This window comes from Poecilia mexicana, unplaced genomic scaffold (genome assembly GCF_051168715.1).
Source record: "Poecilia mexicana isolate PSO_F unplaced genomic scaffold, ASM5116871v1 scaffold_16, whole genome shotgun sequence".
NCBI classification, from domain to species: Eukaryota; Metazoa; Chordata; class Actinopteri; order Cyprinodontiformes; family Poeciliidae; genus Poecilia; species Poecilia mexicana.
In genome coordinates this window covers 2725701-2746394 of record NW_028263385.1, presented here as the reverse complement: position 1 = coordinate 2746394, position 20694 = coordinate 2725701, and the positions used below count along the sequence as shown (strand labels likewise).

Sequence of the window (20694 nt, the reverse complement as noted above, 5' to 3'; positions counted from 1 at the left end):
ATTCTCTGACGTTCTTGTAAAAATTTGCTATTTAAGCATCTAAACATTTTAATCGAGTTCAGCTGTTCAGATTCAAAGTTGTTGCTTTTAGAAAAATATCGCCGTGTCCCTTCATGTCTCCGTGTTATTTCGTTTTATTACCTTTGCATGTTTCTTGTTCAGCGCTCAGGTAGGACGGTGTTTACTGCAGTGTGTTCAGGCGGATCAGCTGCTCGGCTGTCTGGCTCTGGCTAGCTAGCTAAACATTTAGCTCCATACTAAATATTTAAGCAAACTACCTGAAAAATAAAATATTTGGCTCTAAATCTTTTTAAAGCTTAATATTTAGTTAAGGGTTAAATTCACTGCTGCTAACAGGAAGTGGAGTACCAAAATAAAAGCTGGTGTTGAGACTGCTGTGCTGGTGAAACTGGTTTGATGCTGTTGCTGTCGCTAACCGTCTGTTAGCCTTTAAAACGGCTTAGAATTTAAGTAAAAATGTTGAAGAAAAGAAACGCAGAAAAAAACATGAAAAGGTTTGAAACCAGAAGTTTATTAAGAGGTTTTACAAACCCAACTTTTATTTTTGTTGTCCACTTCTGCTTTTTGACCAGTCAATTAGCATGTTGGCTAAATATTTAGCTAGATAAAAGTGTCTAGTTAACTAGCTAAATATTTGAGCTAGCTGCGGCTCAGTGGGGCTCCCGCTCTGCCTCTCCTCTCTGGTTCTGCCGTCACAGTAAAACAAACCTAAAGCCGAAGTTCTGGTTCAGGTCCAAACTGCAGCTGACTCCAGAACCGCTTCCTCTATTAGCTGCTTTCTGTTCCTGCTGAGTTTCTGCAGCTTCCTGTTTTCCCCGATCAGACAGAAACGGTTTGCAGCAGAAAAACAAACTGAGGAGAATGTGAGAGATTTTTAATGAGTTCTGGTTCCAGATTTCGGGTTTGGGCCTCAGGAAGCCAACATTAAACGCTGACATGTTTATTTCTTATTGTCTGGGAGCAGAAAGGACCCCATGTTGTTCTTCCCTTTATCCCGTCTAACGATGCTGAATGCACTAATTACACACACAGAAACACAGACGGACTGCGGGTTGCCATGGAAACCACTTGTCCACCTGAGGATACGTTTCACCAAAAGAAGAAGAGGAGGAGGAGGAATGTCCCCAAAGCCAGAAACAGATTTCTGTAAATCCACCTGCAGATCCTCTAACGGGTCTGCGGTTCCTCTCCTGATCCATTCTGTCCATCACACCACGACAATTTAGCTGACCTTAATATTTCCTGTGTTTTATTTTGGTCATTATCGTTATAATATGTGTGTGATAGGCGTGTCTATCGGATATTTATAGAAATGCGAAACATTTCTGGTTGTTCCGCATTATTGGTTCAATACGGGACGATTCCGTATTTTAAGGGACGGGTGGCAGCCCTAGTGAGAAATCATTTTTCTGCCCTTGTTTTGGCGCCCGCTCGTCTTGGCGCCCGCTCGTAATGAGCAGCACAGTGTTTGGATTGTTGAGGTGAAACTCTGAGGCCGAACCCGGATCAGAGGTTGATGGCTCGGCGCTGACGCAGCCATCAGGCTAAGATGAGATGAGCAAGAGGAGCTGTTGGAGGCGAAGGCCACAGATTGACGTCTCTGAACTTTGACTCGCCGTGTGACATCACAGGCACTTCCTGTCCTTCGTCTGCACATGGTTCTGAGCATGCTCAGATCAGACCTGCCTGATGATGATGGTCTTCAGAGAGCTGAGGAAGAGGAGCAACCTGACTGATGAAGGACAAGAGAAGAAGGTGTTCAGGAGAAAGTTATTTATTTTGAAAGAACCAGAATTCCTGTAGAAACATCTGCTTCTCTAAACTCTTCCTGTTCTCTCCTGAAGCTGGTGATGAAGATTACTCTGCAGTTTTCTTCTTCTGTCTGAATCCTGACGCCAATCCGATCAGGTGGAGGAAGCTTCTGGAAGGGTCCAGTTTGTCCGGTTCATCTGGTTGAACTCAAAATATTTTAACAAACTAAATGAATAACTTGGAGCTAAATCTTTAGCTTGTATGCTAATATCTAGCATATTAGCTAATATGTAGCTAATATATGTAGCATATTAGCTAATATGTAGCTAATATATGTAGCATATTAGCTAATATGTAGGTAATATATGTAGCATATTAGCTAATATGTAGGTAATATATGTAGCATATTAGCTAATATGTAGCTAATATATGTAGCATATTAGCTAATATGTAGCTAATATATGTAGCATATTAGCTAATATGTAGCTAATATATGTAGCATATTAGCTAATATGTACCTAATATATGTAGCACTTAGCTAACGTGCTAATTGGCTTGCCAATCAGCAGAAGTGGTCTTTATAAGCTAAAGATTTAGCTTGCTAACGACATACTTAATTAGCAAGCTAAATACTTACATTGCTTATGTAACAGAGATAAAAGCTTGTGTGTGTCTTTGTGAGTTTTGATCAAAATGATTGAAGAGTTGTATGTGTTTGAGATTTTTGATCAATGCGTTTGTTTGGAGCCACCTAGTGGTGTGATGAGTGACTGCATGCAGCGGGTCCGTCAGGCTCTCTCGCGGCTTCCCCACCAGAATGCTGGTGCTGGTGGAGGTGGGTGCGAGAGAGGCAGCTCTTCACTTCTTTTTTTACTTAGGGTCATATTTTTCTAGTTCAACAATTAACGAAGTACTGTAAGAATATTTAACATCTACAAATATAATTTGTAAAGTTTTTCTCGTGGTTGGGCTGGAAAGATGTGACCCGGTTGGTGTTGGTGGCTGACCACTCGGTCACGGCGCTAACCGTGTCGGACCACTTGCCTGCAGTCAAAGCCAGATGGTGAGGAGTTTTTCGTTCTTTGTTGTGCTCGGTGACCAACAACTAAGTAAGAAGAGTTACACTCGTTTAAATGAACTAGTTTAGATAACTTGTTAAAACTAAATAAACATTCAGTTTGTAAACTAATTAACTAAATACTCATTTTTTAACCATTTAGTTTGAACACTAAATGTTTGGAGCTAAATATTCGGTTTGAAACTGTTTCATTTTTAAATGAATGAGTAACATGGTGTGAATCTGACTGGACCAACCGGACCTCAGCCGGGCCAGAGGTGAGACCGGTCTGGTCCGGTCCGGTTCAGAGAAACGACCCCACCGAGAAAATCTGCAACCTGACTAGTTAGTAACAGATGCTGGTTCCTTATCATGTCACCAGTTAAAGTCTTACTGGTTAGAAACCAGTTCGGTTCCGGTTCTGCTCTGGTGAATGTCGGCCTGCTGCCGCCATCTGGTGGCGCCCTGCAGTACTGCACTCCGGTCCAGGATGTGAAAATAAATGTTTCCTAAATGTTTCAGACATTAAAGCTTAACATGAATTAAAGTTTTTAAATGACCAAAAATAAACTTTGAAGTCAAACTGAAACATCAGAAGCTTTTTTTTTTTTTTTGCTGCTACTAAACATTTATCTGGCACTGCAAAAAAAATGACTTCATAAATATTTAGTAAATATTTTATTTTGAACTAAAGTTTCAGGTTTTAGTACAAAATTAATCATTAACTTTTACAGAGTAAAATAAAAAGATGTTTTGGAATGAAACCATCGGAGTAAAAAGTTTAAAAATAAATTATTTTTAAAAGCTTTTAGATGTTCTGTTGCATTAAAACCCACAGTAGAACAGTTTAGAACAGATTTCCTGTTGCTACAGTGGCGGGCTTTGTTTAGGCCGCCAGCAGTTGGTTATCCAACAATATCTGAGGTTATTCAGATAAACCATCACTACAAAGCTGTAAACTAGACCGCCGCCACTAGGGGGCAGCAGAAGACCAGCATGAAATCAGTTCAAATCTGCAGAATAAAATTATCTTTCTGTTAGAAATTTAAAATTTATTACTCTACTGGTTTGAACTAAAAAACATGAAACATGAATTTCTAGGACTAATGGAAATAAAGTTTATTCCGATGGAGCTGACCGTCGACCTGACATCGGAAATAAAAACTTTCTTCTCCAGTTTCTGAAGCGACCATGAGGCTCCACTTCCTGTTGCAGCAGGAAGTGGAGGAGGAACATGCGACTCGTTCCCACGGAAACACTCCTGCTGTTCCTGTGACACATGAAAGAAACAGGATGGAGTTGGATCTGCAGCTGGACTCCAGTTGTTCACATGGAGCTCCACAGGGTTCTGCTTCAGGATCCTTCACTTTCTGGTGGTTTTATGTTAATTACAGGGTAAAATATCAACTGGAACTTTTCTTCACCTCCATAAATCCCACTTTCTAAGATCCAAATGTCCCGTTGTCATTAAAACATTTAAATGTTTTCAGTTCCTCCTTCAGACAGCTGAGATGGATTCACTTATTGCCAAAACTCAGACTATTGATCAGTAATGAGGAGAGCGGCCTGCTGTTTGGAAAGTTACTCAGAAAATTAGATTTAGTATTAGAGAAAAACAATGGAATTCATTTTTCGTGTCATATTTTCAACATAAACAAGTAGATCAGAGCTAAATATATAATTTGGAACTTGATAGTAAATTTTCTAAATATTTATCTCCAACCTTAATATTTAGCTTAGCTTAAATATTTAGTTTACCAACTAAGAATTTAGCTCCAAACTAAATATTTAGCTGAATTAGAGCTAAATATGTACATAGAATGTAACTAAATAAGCTGTATACTTTGGAGCTAAAAAGTTAGCTGACTAAATACTTAGCTCTGAACTAGCTACATATTAATTGCTGATAAGCGGAAGTGCACTATCAAAATAAAAGCTGAGAAGCTGCTGTTGAGACTGAACCTTTAGACGCTGCAGATCCGTCAGTAAACGTCTGTTGGCCTTTAAAATGGATCATCCTTCGTTTAAACTGAACTGTTGGAGAAGGAAAGAAACAAAGAGGTGACATGAAGAGGTTCATGCTTTTATTTTGGTAGTCCACTTCTGGTTTTCTAGTATACAAGCTAAATAGTCAGCTTGTTAGCTGACATTTATAAATGAAATGATGAAAATATCAGTTTAAAAATAAACTGGTTGCTCTGACAGACTAAATAACCCAGATTATCGACACAGAACGGCTCAACGTGGTGCAGTGAGACTTTAATTGAAAAGATGCAACAACTTGCAGGATGTGGTTTGAAAAACATTGAAAACGACAGGAGTCGTGATCTGGTGCAACGCCTGTTCCTGCGGTTCTCCTCGGACCGAGCCAGACACCAACAGAACAATAAGGCACTTTGGAGAACAAGCTGAACGACGTTAGCTAGCAGGGCGTTCAGGTCCCACAGCATGACGCCTCCGCTGCAGAAACACACTAAATAAATCCTGTAAACAGTGGAGTTTGGCCTGTAACCAGAATCAGTCATGGATGGTTGGTTGGATGAACAGTTGGATGCTCTGCTGTAAACAGGCTCAGCTAGGGCCTAATCTGACAAACTGATAGGTTTCTTCTGGATCCATGCAAAACGTCCAGGCAGAAATATCAAAAGAGTGAAAAAAGATCATCAAAAATCAACCAAAACAAGACACTGAAGTCAGAAATATTAAAAGTTTCAACTATAGAAATACAAAATCTTAAATATTCAGCTGAAATATTTTTTCTCCAGCGATTCAAACGAGTGCTTCAGGTAAAAAAAAAGAAAAAAGAATAAAACCTAGCAGAGCCTCATAATAAAGAGAAATAAAACTGTGGCAGTGGTGGGCACACTTCATCTAATGAGCTAATAGTGGAGCTGACATTTAGCTTAGCGCTTTAGCTAACTTTGAAAACATTTAGCTTGGTTAGCTTTGCCTCAATTAAGTTTTCCTGATAAATTCTAAAGCGCTGATTTACTTAGCTGTTAAAATCATTTTCATTTTGGATGAAAGAATTTGTCATATTTTTCCAGAATATTTTTTTTTATCACAATCTGAAACTCCTCACGTTTTCCACCCATGACGCAGTGCAGCTAATAACCCAATGCCTGCTGTACCCAGAATGCATTGCAGTTCAAACGTAAACGGTTAAAATCTCCTGTTGCCGATTAGGCTGAATAGACCGTTTTCACATGACGTCAGAGAGCGGCCGTTAGGACTCGATGCGGTGCATCTTCAGTTCCCGTGTGTGGAGTTAACGCTGTTTCTGGACACTATCTGCATACAATTTTTCTTCATCAACATAATCTTCTCTGAATGACACCTGTTTGACTATAAAGGTACGTGTTTTTGTCTTTTCTAGCTGTTCGTTGATATGCTAGGATAGGAAAGGTAATTTAGCTTGCTAACATTACATAGCATTTCTGTTTTAGGTGCTTATTTATTAAAGTTGATACAGAAAGTGAACCTCTAAACGTTACAGCACTGACAGAGCGGTGTATATTTTTCCTAACTGTGGCTAAAGCTGCTGCTAGCTGATTTACTCTCTGATCGGAGGCTTTCTTTTATACACAGTAGGAGAATGGTAAATTTGACAATAACTGATAACGGCTAACACCTAAATGCTGTTGTTATTAACCTGACCTTTAATAATATCCTTAAGATAATGAGTATCCGTGAATTTTTCAGTCAGTTTTCCCCGAGGCAAAATCACACCGGAAGTAAAGATACACCCCGTCGAGTCATAACGTCTGTTGTCTGACGTCACTGTGAAAAGGGTCTATTAGCAACAGTTAGCAAACCTCAGCAATTACAAAACTCAAACCACGAGTGAAAGAATCACTTCCTTTAGCGCAAAATGGTTGAAGTTAGCGCTTTAGCATTAGCTTCTGCTAAGCACTGTGATGTATCGCTTTAGCATTAGCAAAACTAGTGTTTGTTTAGTGCCTTAGGGTTAGTGCAGCTGATGTTTTAGCTAGCGGTGCCCACCACTGAGCTTTGACATATTCATCTGCTCCAAAAGCAAAATAAGAGCTCAGATTAGCAGCAAAGAAGAGATGCTACAGCTTGCGTGAACATTGTGGCCCATCACAGAAACGTTTACAAGGTGAAGGAGAGTTCGCTTTAGCAAGCAGACGCAGCGTGTGATGCTAGGCAGCTGATCAGACAGAAAACCTGAGCTGAACTCAGAGACATGCAGCAGGCTGGAGCTGAAACATCTGATTCATTTCTAAAGATTGTCTGAGAAGAAAACTCTATGCAGCCTCCAAGTCCAGGCTGATTCTGTAGCTTCTGTACGGTTGGAGGAGAAAGATGGCCGCCGCAGAGGACTGCTGCCATCACACGCTGAGTCAGCAGCTTGAGAGTAAAAACAACAGTCTGTTGGTTCAGTGAAGTGTCCAGAGATCTGAAACATTCAGACTGAACAGATTTAGATGTGAATCCTCCATTTGGTGCAAAGGAAACGGAAGCATCAATCAGGCAGGAATGTTTCTGCTCATGTTTTCATCTGGTTCTGGTTCTGGAGGAGTGACTTATGAAATGTTTTGGATTCAGGGAGCAGAGAGGATTAAAAAACAAAGTTTAGCTTTGCTGATGTTCATGTTAGAGGATCAAACTAGGAAACTGATTTTATTTGGAACAACAGCCATCTTTAAAAGGCTGAACAGCAGCTAGCGTTGATCAAACACCTTCATGGCAAAAATGCATTTTGTACAAAATAACATTAAAGTAATGTGACTCCAAGCTGAAGGAAAGTTTGTCTTTACTCATTTATAATGTGATATAATCCACAGCATGTGCTCACTATTCTAGCATTAGCCTAACGTGTTAGCCAAAGCTAACTTAGCTTAAGCTAAAATTACAGAGAAGCAGATTTTGGCACAGATTTTACCACACGGGTTATAAATATTTATTTAAAAAAATCAATAAATGTTTAAAGTCTTTCTTTTTTAAAAGAACTGACAAGCTAGAGCTAGTTAGCATCCATTCAGGAAGCCTCTATGTAGTGTTAGCGTCTATGCTAACTTAGCTAAAACATAATCAAATTTAGGCTTTTAACCAAAGCTAAAAATTAAGAGGGATTTTTTTCAACATCTATAATTACAATAGATTCACAGATTTAATATGCTGAAAGTTAATTTTACTTTTTTAATTTTTAAATGGCTTCAAAGGGAAGCTAACATTCCCTGTAATGTCTTTAACGTCACTATTAAATTATTTTCACAGATTAAAGTAACAACATCCAGTTAGTTAATAATGCAGGAGAATAATTATAAAGTCTGTAAAATAATTAGAAAACCGATTTTTTTCCTCATTTTTTTTTCTTTTTTGCTTTCATAGATTCAAAAATTTAAGGCCTTTGAATGTTTGTGTAAACAACTCAATAAAACTGATATTAGGTTTGGTGAAATAATTAGATTTTTATAAGGCCATTTCTCTTTCTGAACTTTAGTTAGAATTTTAGAGGACAATTTTTTACATAATTTAATTATTAATAGAATATTAAAGACTAATGTTTGATGAAAGGAAAGCTGTTTGTTTGGTTGATTGATGAGGCAATTTATCAAGTTTTTCACCCCAAAGTAAAATCATTTTTAAATCATTTCTTTAGTTCCATTTGTACTTTGTCAGGTTCTTGTATTTTGTGTTTTTTATTGAGTAGAATCTGGGTTTGGGTCGTGCATCAATGCTGACGGTTCCCTGTGGAAATCACAGATTAATAAAAACATGCAGAACCATCAGAGGTTTCAGTTTGTGCTTCAGCATCTTTAAATCTGCTTCAGCTTTTCGTTTCTCTGTTCAGCCAATATGACAAACATGCAGGATTTTATTTTTGGTACATGTGAGCGTTTTCTCTCCGTCTGTGCTTCGTCTAGTTTCTGACCCATGCAACATTTGGTGCTTTGTAATATTTCAGCTTTATTGTAAATAAGTGTGTGCTTGTTATAAATAATTCATCAGTGCAGAGATTTCCATGTGATCCTCTACATGAACAGGCTGCCGGTTCTGCTGCCTTTGGTTCTGTTCGCCATTTTTCACGTTAATTCAGTTAAAAGCACCAAAAATCGACAAAGCGTGACAAAGGTCAACACAACGATTCGGGAAAATTACCAACAGAAACGATCCTTTAGATTTATTCATCGGTTTGCTTCTTAATTTGGTTTGAAGTCATGATTTGCTGCACACTGCTGGCCAGCACCCTGAAAAGCGCCATCCTGAGGGCCAAACTGGGAGGTTTTTTATGAAAACATGAAGCTGAAACAGAAAACGTGATGCGGATCAGCAGCAGGACCGGACTGAACTCAGATAAAATGATCCGGTCCGTCTGATCCGGTCCGCTCGCCGGTTTTGGTCCAGATTCAGTTTTTTATCCAATCAGGTTCAATGAATGGGTTGTTGCCGGGCAGAAAAGTGGAGCTGGAAGCAGCCGTCGGCCATTTTCACGAGTCACTTTTACTCCTGTTCACCTGCAGCAGGAAGGAGAGCAAAGCATGATGGGTAAAAACCACGCAGACAGAAAACACGGCCGAGTCGGATCAGTTAAACCACCAAGAGGTCACAGTGGGGTCACCGTTAGCTCAGAGATGAACAGAACAGCTTCTATGTTCACTGATCTATGCGCTCTGACCGATCCGTTAAAATCTCGACAAACTTTACGATAATTAGATGTGAAACATTCAGATTACGACTTCATAAAATCAGCCGATCTGCTGCGTCTGGGTTCCTCCATCTTGGCTCCAGAGAGGCTTGACCTTTGACTCTTCCCATGTCAGGCTGCTGTCTTCCGCTCTGGTGTTGAGCTAACTCACACAAACTGACCAATCAGAGGAGAGGACATACCGGCTGCTGGGCCGCAGGCAACGCTGTACGACGTCCATAGATTGACGACCATCAGGAACGTCGCAATCAACCCGAAAACCTGCAACCAGACAGCAGGGGGCGCCGTCAGCCGCTGACACGCAGCAGGAGGAAACAGGAAGTCCCTTCTGGGCCCGAGTTATTCTGCCGTTGTTTAACCAGAGTGACTCACCGACGCCACCACCAGGGAGGAAACGGCGCCACATTTCACCGCAGCGATGATGGAGGCGATGAAGATCAGGACGGACCCGACAGAGTAGTGAAAGAACTCCTAAACACAGAAACTCTGTTCATATTAAACCTTTAAATTGTGACACAGAATCAACCTGCAAACATTTTATGATAAAATAAGATCAGAACCAGACGAGTTGGTTCATCTGAAGTAAATATTTAAACAGGATTTATTCTTTAAGCTCAGAGTTTAGTTCAAATAATTCACGTCTGAGCAGCTGGAATATTTCACCAGACTGGAAATGATTAATTTGGATTATTATCAATGCTAATCAGACACGCTGCAAATCATGAAAACTGCTGCAAAAACATGAATGGAACTCAAAACACCAAAAACAAATGCAACAGAAAATGCTGCAGGAAGTGGAAGATGCTGCAGCAGGGATGAAAGCAGAAATCCTCCAGGCCACCAGGGGGTGTAATATAGCTACACGAAGCTGTGTTTTAAAAGACATGAAGTACAGCAAACCTTTTCTTTCTTCTGGACATCCCGTCTTTATGGTATCTGATGTGGCGTTTGGCTCCCCCTGGTGGCCTGGGGGATTTCTGTTTCAGCGTTTTAAACTCACTGTTTTGGTCTTTGTTGCATTTTCTTCTGCTTCTGGTTTCTGTAGCTGAACCTTTTCTCTGTTTTTTGTGTTATGGATTTTGCATCATTCATGTGGTTACTCCAGACGCCCCCTAGTGGTCTGGAGGACTTGAATGTTTTATACTTGCTGTGGTTTCTGCGATTTGTAGCATTTTTCTGTTGCTTTTGTTTTTGTTGTGTTAGTGAGTTTGCATGGTTTGTGTGTTTGCTGCATTATTAACTGCTTGCCACCGCAGGAAATAGAAGCCAAACATCAGCAGTCCTCCAGACCTCTAGGGGGAGTCGGGGCCAGACGCTCAGTAAAGACGGGATGTCCAGAAGGAAGTTGGACGAAAGAGGAAAAGGTTCGCTTTACTTCATGTTTTTATTATATTATAGAAAAGCAGCGTGTTTACTGACTCTAGACTCCCCCTAGTGGACAGGAGCTGGACTGTTGTTTTGTGGAACCAGTTTGCTACATTATTTTTTGTGTGTTTTAATGCATTTTTTGCACTTTCAGCTCTCTGCTGCCGTTTGTTCCTGATTTTTTAGATCAACCCAGACGAGGCATCTCAGCCAGTGGTAGGCATGAATCCATGCAGACGTTTAGAAAGTCATTTTTTTCATATTTAGAGACTAGAATGAATCCTGAAACTGAAACCTGGTCCAGCCGGTGTTTCCTGCGTCTAAGCTAACATCGGAGATGTTTCTCTGCTTTTCAGCCGCTAACCCCGAGGTCCGATGGGAGCAGAAGGAGCGTCTCACCGCCAGCGGCCAGTTGATGCAGGGCATCTTCACCTGCAGCCTGCACAGGTGCATGAGGAAGAAGATGAGGAAGGCCACCAGGAACCAGAGCAGCACCACCTCAAAGAACTGGAAGGCGTACCAGTTGGGCCAGCCGCGGGCCAGCCGGACACACAGGAAGGCGACGAGCAGCGACAGCTGGAGGCAAAACACGGCCCGTTAGCGCCAGAACCAGAACGGCCCGAGGAGACCGCAAAACCTCAGACACACACAGGCTGAACCACAACACAGAGAAACCAGAAAAACCACCAGAAGGGGTCGGTTCTGAAGAAAACCTGTTCCAAACGACCAGAAAGACAGTAAATTAACAGGAAATATTAATGAAAACACTGAAAACAGGAAGATAAGAGATAAAAACCAGAAAACAAAACAAGACTGCTAAAGACAAAACAAATGGGAGAGAACAGAAATAAATGACATTAAAGTCAAATTAAAATAAAAAATAACCAAAAATGACCAGCTGACTGCATGTGTACCATAGCTGCTAGCATTAGCATCATTTGCAATTAGCTTGCATTATTAATTTTAACCTTACAGGAGTAGCAAACTAAAAATGGATTCTGAAACAGAGTGGTGTTTAAATGTGCTGTATTATTTTAACTGTAAGGGTAACTGATAAATACTACATTTACTCTAAAAAATGACATATTTTCCAAGCAGTGGCAGAAATCAGCCTATTATTTATGTGTAACCACCATGTAATAGTATTTAATGTATTATTTACTCTGCGCAGAGTGAACTACACCCAATGCTGTGGGAGTCTTAAGCAAACAGATTTCACAAAAAAAGGCTTAAACTTTTGAGAAACTATCATGAAAAACTAATTTAAAAAATCCTCTAAAGATAAATTATGAAATGCACAGAAATAACTTGTCTGTGCTATGGGGGGGATGAGGGGCTTCCAGAACCCGGGGCCCTGCTTTCTACAGCTCTGTCCATGTTTGGGTCAAAAAAGCAATAAAGTTTAGGCTCTAATAAAACAGTTTAAACAGATTAATTCATCAGAAACACAGCCGCCGGCTTCCCCAGCTAACGGTACCGGAGCCAGCGGACCGGGCTGAGGCTCGACGCTCCCCGCCCAGCCCGCTCCGCGGCGGCTCTCACCAGCTGGCCGATCTTCAGCAGTCCCGGGATAGTCCGGCTGTATCCCAGGTTGAGGCCGCCGTCCCCGGAGGACCTGCCGCCGGAGGGCGTGCTGCTGATGGCGGTGAGAGACATGGCGGCGGCTGGCGGCGGCTCCAGCGGAGGAAATGACCGCTTTTAGTGAAGTTTAACCGCAGCGGAGCGGAGCGTCGATGGGAGCGGACCTTCTTTCCTCCGCAGGTAAGCTAGCGCGGATACACCCGGACACTTCCGGGAGGACTTTCACAATAAAATCCAAGCGCTTCATGTCTTCTCTGTAACCGGTGTTCCGGTGGCTGCTTGTTTTATGGCCGGTTACAATAACAAATTATGCTGGATGACAAATCGTCCAAGAAGTTATTCAGATAAACTATAAAATTGTTTTTCAACCATTTTTAACTAATATAATGGTAATAGCATAATAACGCATTCAGTTCTAATGAACATTTAACACTGGAAGACATTTTAAATATCCAAAGTAAATAAAACAACAAATAAAATGAATTATGAAGTCTCTAAACAAAACTGTCTTTCAAAAATGTTTAGTTGAGAGCAAAACTGAAGATTTATCATCCAGATTTTGGTAGAAAACTGGATGATAAAAATGTAAAATGGCCGCCGCGCCAGCTTCCTGAAAGCAGAGGAAGACGAAGAACTGCTGTTCTACCCACCAAGCTGAGACGCTGCCAGGGTTCATAAGACAAATGTTTGCTGAAGGCAGCGGTGCCCGGACAGAAATCCCAACCAGAACATCATCAGACCCAAACAGTCACCATGTGGAACGGCCGCCATCTTTACCTCTGTGGGCTGGTCAGCAGACGGACTGGAACCGTGTTCTTCAAGAATCCCGAGACTAAGAGTAGACCTTAGTGACGTCGCTTCAAAATGTTGGAGAGAGGAGCTTCAGTGGTCCTCAGTCTGAAGCAGGAAGTAGACAGACAGGAAGTAGAAGGAGCTCTGCCAGCAGCAGGTTCTGCTCTGTGATGAGAGAAAATCAATTTAATTTAATCATGACTCACTTTATTAATTCAGTGTGGATTGTATGAATGGTTGTATTTTTTGTAGCGTGTTTTAAAGGTGCAGTATGTCACAGCTGCTGCCATCTAGTGGTCAAAGGGAAAGGCGTTTCCAATCCCTGCCTTGTTCTGACAGTCTGTCTGAAACCTGTTGATAAAAAAAATCTCAATTAAGACAAAACTGCATTTTTCAAAGTAAAGATTGTTTGTCTTTTAATTGTCTAAAAATTTTCTTCCAACTTTACTCATTCTTAGATCACTACTGGCTAATTGTTAGCATCAATTTAAAGCAAACTTATGTCCTAACCTTATTTTTTCATTAACTTGAACGAGTTTAGTTTGTTACTAAACAACAATTCCCATTAATCAGCATGAAAATTAGCTAAAATAAGTTAATTTTCATCAGAAGTCCCGTCGTTACAGCAGCCTAAAAATAAAAAACACTACAGCGCACTGAGAAGAAAAATTAAACCGAATTTTAATAAAAATCACAGAAACGTCAAGAAGCATAAAATTTATAATCAATTTTCACTAAACGGTTTAAATGTTTCACATTTTATTGTTGCTGTGAAGAAAACATTCGAGGAGCTTTTATTTTGAAAGGAACATCCTGTGTGACCAGGTTCAGGCGGTTCGGTGTGTGAAATTGACAGGTGGGTGTGGCCTTCATCAGGAAGCACTGCAGCATCCTCATCATCATCATCATCATGTGAAGCCTCAGTCCAAACAGGAGCGTCCAGCAGAGACACTGGGGGACCGGACCGACCGAACGGACCAGATCGATAAGACCGGACCTGACCGATAAGACCGGACCTGACCGATAAGACTGGACCGACCAGACCGGACCGGACCGACCGAACAGACCGATAAGACTGGACCGACCAGACCGGACCGGACCGACCGAACAGACCAGATCGATAAGACCGGACCGACCAGACCGGACCAGACTGAACTGGATTGTCCTGCCGGCGGACGGGAAGGTTTCTGTGAGCACATTCAGCATTTTCTAACCAAGCCGAGCTTCAGCAGCTCAGAGGTCACCCAGAGGTCACGTGATGAAAACATGAAGAAATCAAATCCAGATCCGGCTGCACAGATCCAGGACTAGACATTTTTCTGAATCCAGAAACATTTTAATTTTCCAGAAGTTAACTGAAACAAAACATGGAATCGATAAGCTCCCAACTTCCTGTCCAATCAAACAGCTCAAAGGGCCGAACTTGACAAAGCAGTGGGCGGGGCTTCATTCACAGTCATGGAGCTGACCAATCAGAGCGGCTTCTGTTATAAACGTTGTTATTTTATGTAGTTTACCCGTCAGGATGTGATGAGAAGTCATGTGACCACCGGTCGCCATGACAACCAGATCTGAGCTGGACTTTACTAATGATGGAAAAGTTTGAACCAGCAGTGAGACGAAAACCGCCATCTTGGTTGGTCTGATCGATGTAAACAAAAGGAAACAGGAAGTTTGTTGTTCAGCCTCAGAGCTTCTGGAGAAGCGCCCCCCGGTGGCCGCTCTGTATCTGAGAGGATGTCTGCTCTTTTTTTACGTATGGCGGATTAGCAGAGCTAGCTGGTTGTGTCGTCATGTGGAATATCAGATATTGATCACATATTGATCTGTCATACAGCAACAGTCTTCAGTCAGAGGCCGTTTCAGATTTGTTGGAACATTGACTGCTACTGGAGAACCTTCCAGCCCACAGCATCACTGTCCACAACAAAGAAACATGGATGGTCCGAATTACGACTAAAGTTAGTTTCCATTTTGCATAAATGAAGTTTTTTTAGATCTGAATTCTACCTGAAGTTCTCAGATTTCAGTTTCTACAACTGGATTTTACATCCAGTCCAGATTCAGTGGATTTGAGGAAACCAATGCTAATGGAAAGCAGAGCTAACTGGTAGCATGTGGTTCTGGTGTTGTCAACCGGGTTTCCTGCTCGGTTCGCCTGAAACTGCTGGTGGATCAGCGGGACGGCCACAGCTTTCTGGCCCGGGAGTCGGATTACAGCAGGTTATTGATCCCGACCGGGCCCGGGTCCACACTGCAGTGGATCGATCCAAACCGCTCAGAGGGAAAGGCTGATTTGAACCTTCTGTCTAAAACTCAAAGTTCTGATGAATAATTCAGAGTTGAGCCAGAAACGGCAGAGCTGCTGCTGGACCGCTCGGCCCGTCAGGGACAGGAATGGATCGGCACCGCCTGAAACCCGGCCCGGATTCTCTGGTCCCATCATTACACTACGGTGGCCCTGAGGTGCAAAACACTACAACATTAACGAAGCACAATTACAAATACAAAAACACTTCAACATTTCGGAAAACGCGACATTTCGCTGATTGGACTACGGCTCGTTTTACTTTTGAACCGGAAGTTATTCTGGCGTGCTCAGTTTGAGTGAGAAGCAAAGCGGGAATACGGTGGTCCAATCAGCGAACTCATATGTCTCCCACTGGGACCTACCTTTTCCGTTTTCTTAATGTGTTGTGTTTTCCTAAATGTTGAAGTGTTTTTGTATTTGTAATTGTGCTTCGTTAATGTTGTAGTGTTTTGCACCTCAGGGCCACCGTATTACACGAAGTAAAACCCGATCTGTTCCAGATGTGGAGCAGAACCGAATCCTGTCTGCAGCCTGAGCTGCCATGTCGCATTTATCCAACTTCTAAATGCGTCACAAGTCAGCGGCCAGAGTAAACGATGATGATGATGATGATGACGACGATGAAGTGATGGAAATAGCCACATCAATCAGGACTGAGCAAATTAGACTTCGGATCAAAGCGGAGTCAGGAGTCAAGCGGACCGGAGTCGGGTCAAAGCGGACCGGAGTCGGGTCGAAGCGTACCGGAGTCGGGTCGAAGCGGACCGGAGTCGGGAGTCAAGCGGACCGGAGTCGGTTCGAAGCGGACCGGAGTCGGGAGTCAAGCGGACCGGAGTCGGTTCGAAGCGGACCGGAGTCGGGAGTCAAGCGGACCGGAGTCGGTTCGAAGCGGACCGGAGTCGGGAGTCAAGCGGACCGGAGTCGGGAGTCAAGCGGACCGGAGTCGGGAGTCAAGCGGACCGGAGTCGGGTTGCATCCCAGACTCGGTGAGGCCAGCAGATGTTCGCTGAGGGCAACAGCTGGAGGAAGATATTCATCATCATCTTCCTCACAGCCTCGTTTCCTCCCTGTGCAGTTTCACAGAACGGTCTTTTCTCTCTGACTGCGGTGTGAAACTGCCACCTGGTCAGGCTTCCTGCCGGGTTAGTTAAGGCGGCTGACGTTGTGTCAACGTTTCCAGTAAGCCGGGGCAGCGAGGCTGTGAGGTGAGCGAGGTGTGAAACACAGCCGGAGCTGCAGCTCTGAACTTCAGGCAGAAGGAAACGCTCAGACGCTCTGCAGCACAAAAATGGAGCAAAGCTGAAGAAAACGACCAGAAAGCGCTTCAGATCTGAACAGGAAGGTTTTATTTCATGGTTTTAATTCTGGTGCAGGTTTCCGACAGCTTCATTTGTTGCAATGGAGACACGATGCTTCACACTTGTAACCACATCCTGGAGACAGCTTCAGTGAAAACACAGCAGCATAAAATTCACACCTTCACAGCAGCAAGAAGGAGCCGGCAGCCCGAGTTCAGCAGAGAGATGGGTCTGGTCACCTGGTCAGGTGATCTCCAGGAAGATCTTAAACATAAAATTATGGAGTTAGATTTGTTTCACAATTATTCAATCAAAAAAAAATTCAAACAAAAAATTTTTAAAAACTTTTTAATCATAAAAATATTTTTTTACAAAACAATTGTTTAGAGTTTTTTTTTATTGAAATCACTAATTTTTGTTTGAAACTTATTTTTGCATATGAGATTTTTTTGGTTGAACTCAACGTTTGCTGCTTTGGCGAATCTCACATGAACATTCTGGGCGGGGCTTAAGTACAAGCAATGTAAGACGTGTTCCGATTGGTTAGCGCTGACTAAAGCGGATGACTCCCTGAGATCTCAGAACTGGAGAAATATATTTAGCCAAACACACCCGGCCCCTAAAAGCAACACTTCCTTCCCTACCTGACCTTCTCTGACTCAACACTTGCTGGTCTCTCCATCCTCATGCTCTGATCGTCTCTAGCAGCTGGAGGAATCAGTAAGACCTACAAGCCTGTCCTGCTTCAGCTGCACTCTGCTGGTCATACTAGGATGGGGAGTTAGGAGAACACCAATTTAATTTAATATCATAACACAGCAAAAGGCATATTACATCTAATTCGGAATAAAACTAAGTACAAGACACACACACACCAAATAATAATAAACAGAAATTATGTGAATATCCTCCTTCGGCCTGTGACCTACCAGCTTAGTTTTACATTTTAATCTGGAAGAAAATATATATTTAAGAGTTACACTGCCTCCCCTCATCGACAGCACTGATTATGTGCTTGGTAAATAAATCATCTGCACAGTCACTTGACGTGTGGTGCAGATTAACGTGGACCTGATAACATTGGAGCAACGATCTGCTGTTTTCCCATTTTAGCTTCAATGCTAGTTAAAACACACACACACACACACACACACACACACACACACACACACACACACACACACGGAGGATTACACAACAGTTTTTAACACATATTTCCTCCAGATATATTTGGTATTTTCCACGCTTAATGCCACTCGACAGAGGTGCGCTGGTTAATGAATTCAACATAAAGACAGGCGAATATTACACAAGCCTAGTTTATGAACTTTACCTAGTGCTAACATTAGCTAGCACAATATGCTACCGGGGACCGCGGCAGACAAAATATGTGACTGTCGTCATAAGTTGAGTAAGATTTCTTCTTTGAAACAGGGTGGACACTTTAGAAGCTGCTAAACGGTGTAGTTTTGTGAAGATTACTTACCATCACATTCTGTGTCCCGTCACCGAAGCCCTGCAGTTCGGGACGGAGTTCTGAGATCTCAGGGAGTCATCCGCTTTAGGCAGCGCTAACCAATCGGAACACGTCTTACATCGCTCGTCCTTAAGCCCCGCCCAGAATGTTCATGTAAGCTTCGCCAAAGCAAATAAAGTTGGATAAGCAAGAAAACCATAGACATAAACACGTAGACCCCTCATGGAGCGGGTCGCCCGTTGCTGCGATACGTCACACCGTCCGCCATATTGAATGTGGAATATGTGCCAGTAAGCTAATACAAGTAAAAGGACCGAACTTCACAAAGTGCCGTTCTACAAAGTATTTTAAGTTAATTCCTGTCATTGACACATTTTCTCACACACATTAATATATTTGGCAATCAAAGAAATGACTAAAGAGAGTTTCTAACTTTAGATGTGATTATTTAATTGTTCTGGGGCATTTCTGAATAAAGAGCACAATGTTTTTATTTGGTAGAAATTATCATTTTCATGACATTGATAAACAGACACACTTTTACAGTGTTTAATTAAAGAACATATTTACATAATTCCATAATTTAGTGTACAATTAACGTTTCAAGACAAGAAACAAATTATTTTCTTGTATTTATTTTTTATACATTATTGAGAATTGACTTTTTATTTATAAATCAGTCATTGTCAAACATTAAACGACATATTTTTCTTACTTTTTTCCAGAGAACAAATATTTATTACAGTCAATAGCAGAGTATGTCAACTCTGCTGTTGACAGCAGAGTGAAAATAATTCTAACAGAGTAAATCATTTTTATTTCATTACATAAGCTACATTAATACACTAATACTTCAGACTGAGATATTTAAAAACACACAAAAAGTGGAAGAATAAAACATTTATTTATTATACTGGGAGCACTGGTCACAGGCTTCAGTCTGCTGGTCTCACTGGGAGAACTCAATGACTTCTGAGACGTCCTGGTTCACAGGCTGAAGCCGAGGATAAAAGAGAAATTATCCAAAAGTGAAAATACATATATGTTTCCTTGACATTCATAACAAGCCATTTTCAGCATGTTGGGCTCTGACTCGTAGCATCTTTATAGCTAAATACCGACATGGAGAAGCTGAGCTGGAAACAGACTGAAGAGCAGCAGCTCCAGCTCTGATCCTGACTGATCTTTCCTCACTAAATCCTCTGGTTTCTAATGAACTTCTCCTCTAACAGCGGTTTCTCATCACCTCTCATTAGAAAACAGTATGAAAACGTTAGCTGCTATGCTAACAATCAGCGGTTACTTTGGGCCAATTTAGCTAGGAAATATTTTTCGGTTGTTTAGAAGCAAATTTCTGGCTGCAAAGTAATTCTGATCTTTCATCCTTACCTGGGGAAGGTAAAGCCAATGAATCCAGTTTGTTTCGTAAAACGGTTGAAATACACAGAATAGGACTGAATGAGCTCCGATCTGCTGCCACACACAAGATGGCGGACGCTGTTACGTAGGACTCAGCGCTCCATGAGGCGTCTAGTATTGATGTCTATGAAGAAAACGAGTTCAACCAAAAAACAGGAGCTTCAAAAAAACTTAGACTCAACCAAACCAACTGTCAACCAAAAATTTCTGATATGCAGAAATAAAAGTTTCAAACCAAAATTAGTGATTTCAATTTTTAAAAAAAAACTCTTTAAACATTTTTTTGTTTTGTAAAAAAATATTTTTATGATTAAAAAGTTTTTAAGATTTTTTTATTTGAAATTTGTTTTGATTGAATACTACTTTTTTTTTGTTTGACATGATTTTTTTTTATTTATTTAATAATTGTGAAACAAATCTAATTCCATATAAAATACCTCATTTGTCATAAACTTCTCATTGGCTGTTGCAGCCTCTTTGGCCACAAGGTGGCAGCAGCTGTCACACAGTGCTCCTTTAAAGCCCAGTTTATCTCTTCTTCTGTGGTAATAAACTGTAATAAATGCTTCATTGCTGTGAATTAAATCTTCAGCAGCTTCACCACACAAATGCAAAGATTAAAACATTTATTAACAGGAATAAACCCATTAAAGTTAAATAAAACTGAATTTATCTTGGTTGGAAATCATAAAATTCCAGTTAATACATAATAGCTTCATAGTTTAGACATAACTTCATATTTTGGTATTCATGAGATAAAATTTCTAAATGATTTAAATAAAATTTATTGGATCATAATATCTGCTGGAAACTAAATGAATCAGGTTGGATGAAACACTGCAAAAACAAACAGCAGTTTTATAAAAACATTTTGCATCATCACTGACCAGGCGAAACCAGCATGTTCACTTCAAAACAAACCAGAATAGGACCTGATTTAATTCAAAT

General features: G+C 41.3%; 1 protein-coding gene and 3 long non-coding RNA genes across 6 annotated transcripts; 2 read left to right on the top strand and 2 right to left on the bottom strand.

The window, feature by feature from the left end:
• The first annotated feature begins 845 nt into the window (after positions 1 to 845).
• On the top strand, positions 846 to 3419 carry LOC148154925 (uncharacterized). Its single transcript, XR_015765594.1, has 2 exons — positions 846 to 1776; positions 1866 to 3419. It is a non-coding gene; the product is annotated as an uncharacterized LOC148154925 (long non-coding RNA).
• cmtm7 (CKLF-like MARVEL transmembrane domain containing 7) lies at positions 2659 to 12680 on the bottom strand. Of its 3 annotated transcripts, XM_088013776.1 has the most exons (6): positions 12411 to 12680; positions 11389 to 11444; positions 11268 to 11307; positions 9876 to 9974; positions 9686 to 9764; positions 2659 to 4864 (listed from the first exon to the last, which is right to left on the bottom strand). In XM_088013776.1, exons 1-6 carry the CDS (start codon positions 12522 to 12524, stop codon positions 4755 to 4757), a joined length of 498 nt encoding a protein of 165 aa, XP_087869902.1. In that variant the 5' UTR covers positions 12525 to 12680; the 3' UTR covers positions 2659 to 4754. The 3 variants fall into 3 exon arrangements, with proteins under 3 accessions (XP_087869902.1, XP_087869901.1, XP_014830375.2); XM_088013775.1 differs by having other exon boundaries at positions 11268 to 11444; positions 12411 to 12665; XM_014974889.2 differs by lacking the exon at positions 2659 to 4864 and adding an exon at positions 4898 to 9312 and having other exon boundaries at positions 11268 to 11444; positions 12411 to 12659.
• LOC106908728 (uncharacterized) lies at positions 6094 to 11355 on the top strand. The gene is made up of 4 exons (XR_001415884.2): positions 6094 to 6183; positions 10760 to 10867; positions 11023 to 11084; positions 11225 to 11355. It is a non-coding gene; the product is annotated as an uncharacterized LOC106908728 (long non-coding RNA).
• Positions 12681 to 18814: 6134 nt separating the features above from the next.
• LOC148154924 (uncharacterized) lies at positions 18815 to 19825 on the bottom strand. The gene is made up of 2 exons (XR_015765734.1): positions 19717 to 19825; positions 18815 to 19321 (listed from the first exon to the last, which is right to left on the bottom strand). It is a non-coding gene; the product is annotated as an uncharacterized LOC148154924 (long non-coding RNA).
• Between the last annotated feature and the right edge of the window lie 869 nt (positions 19826 to 20694).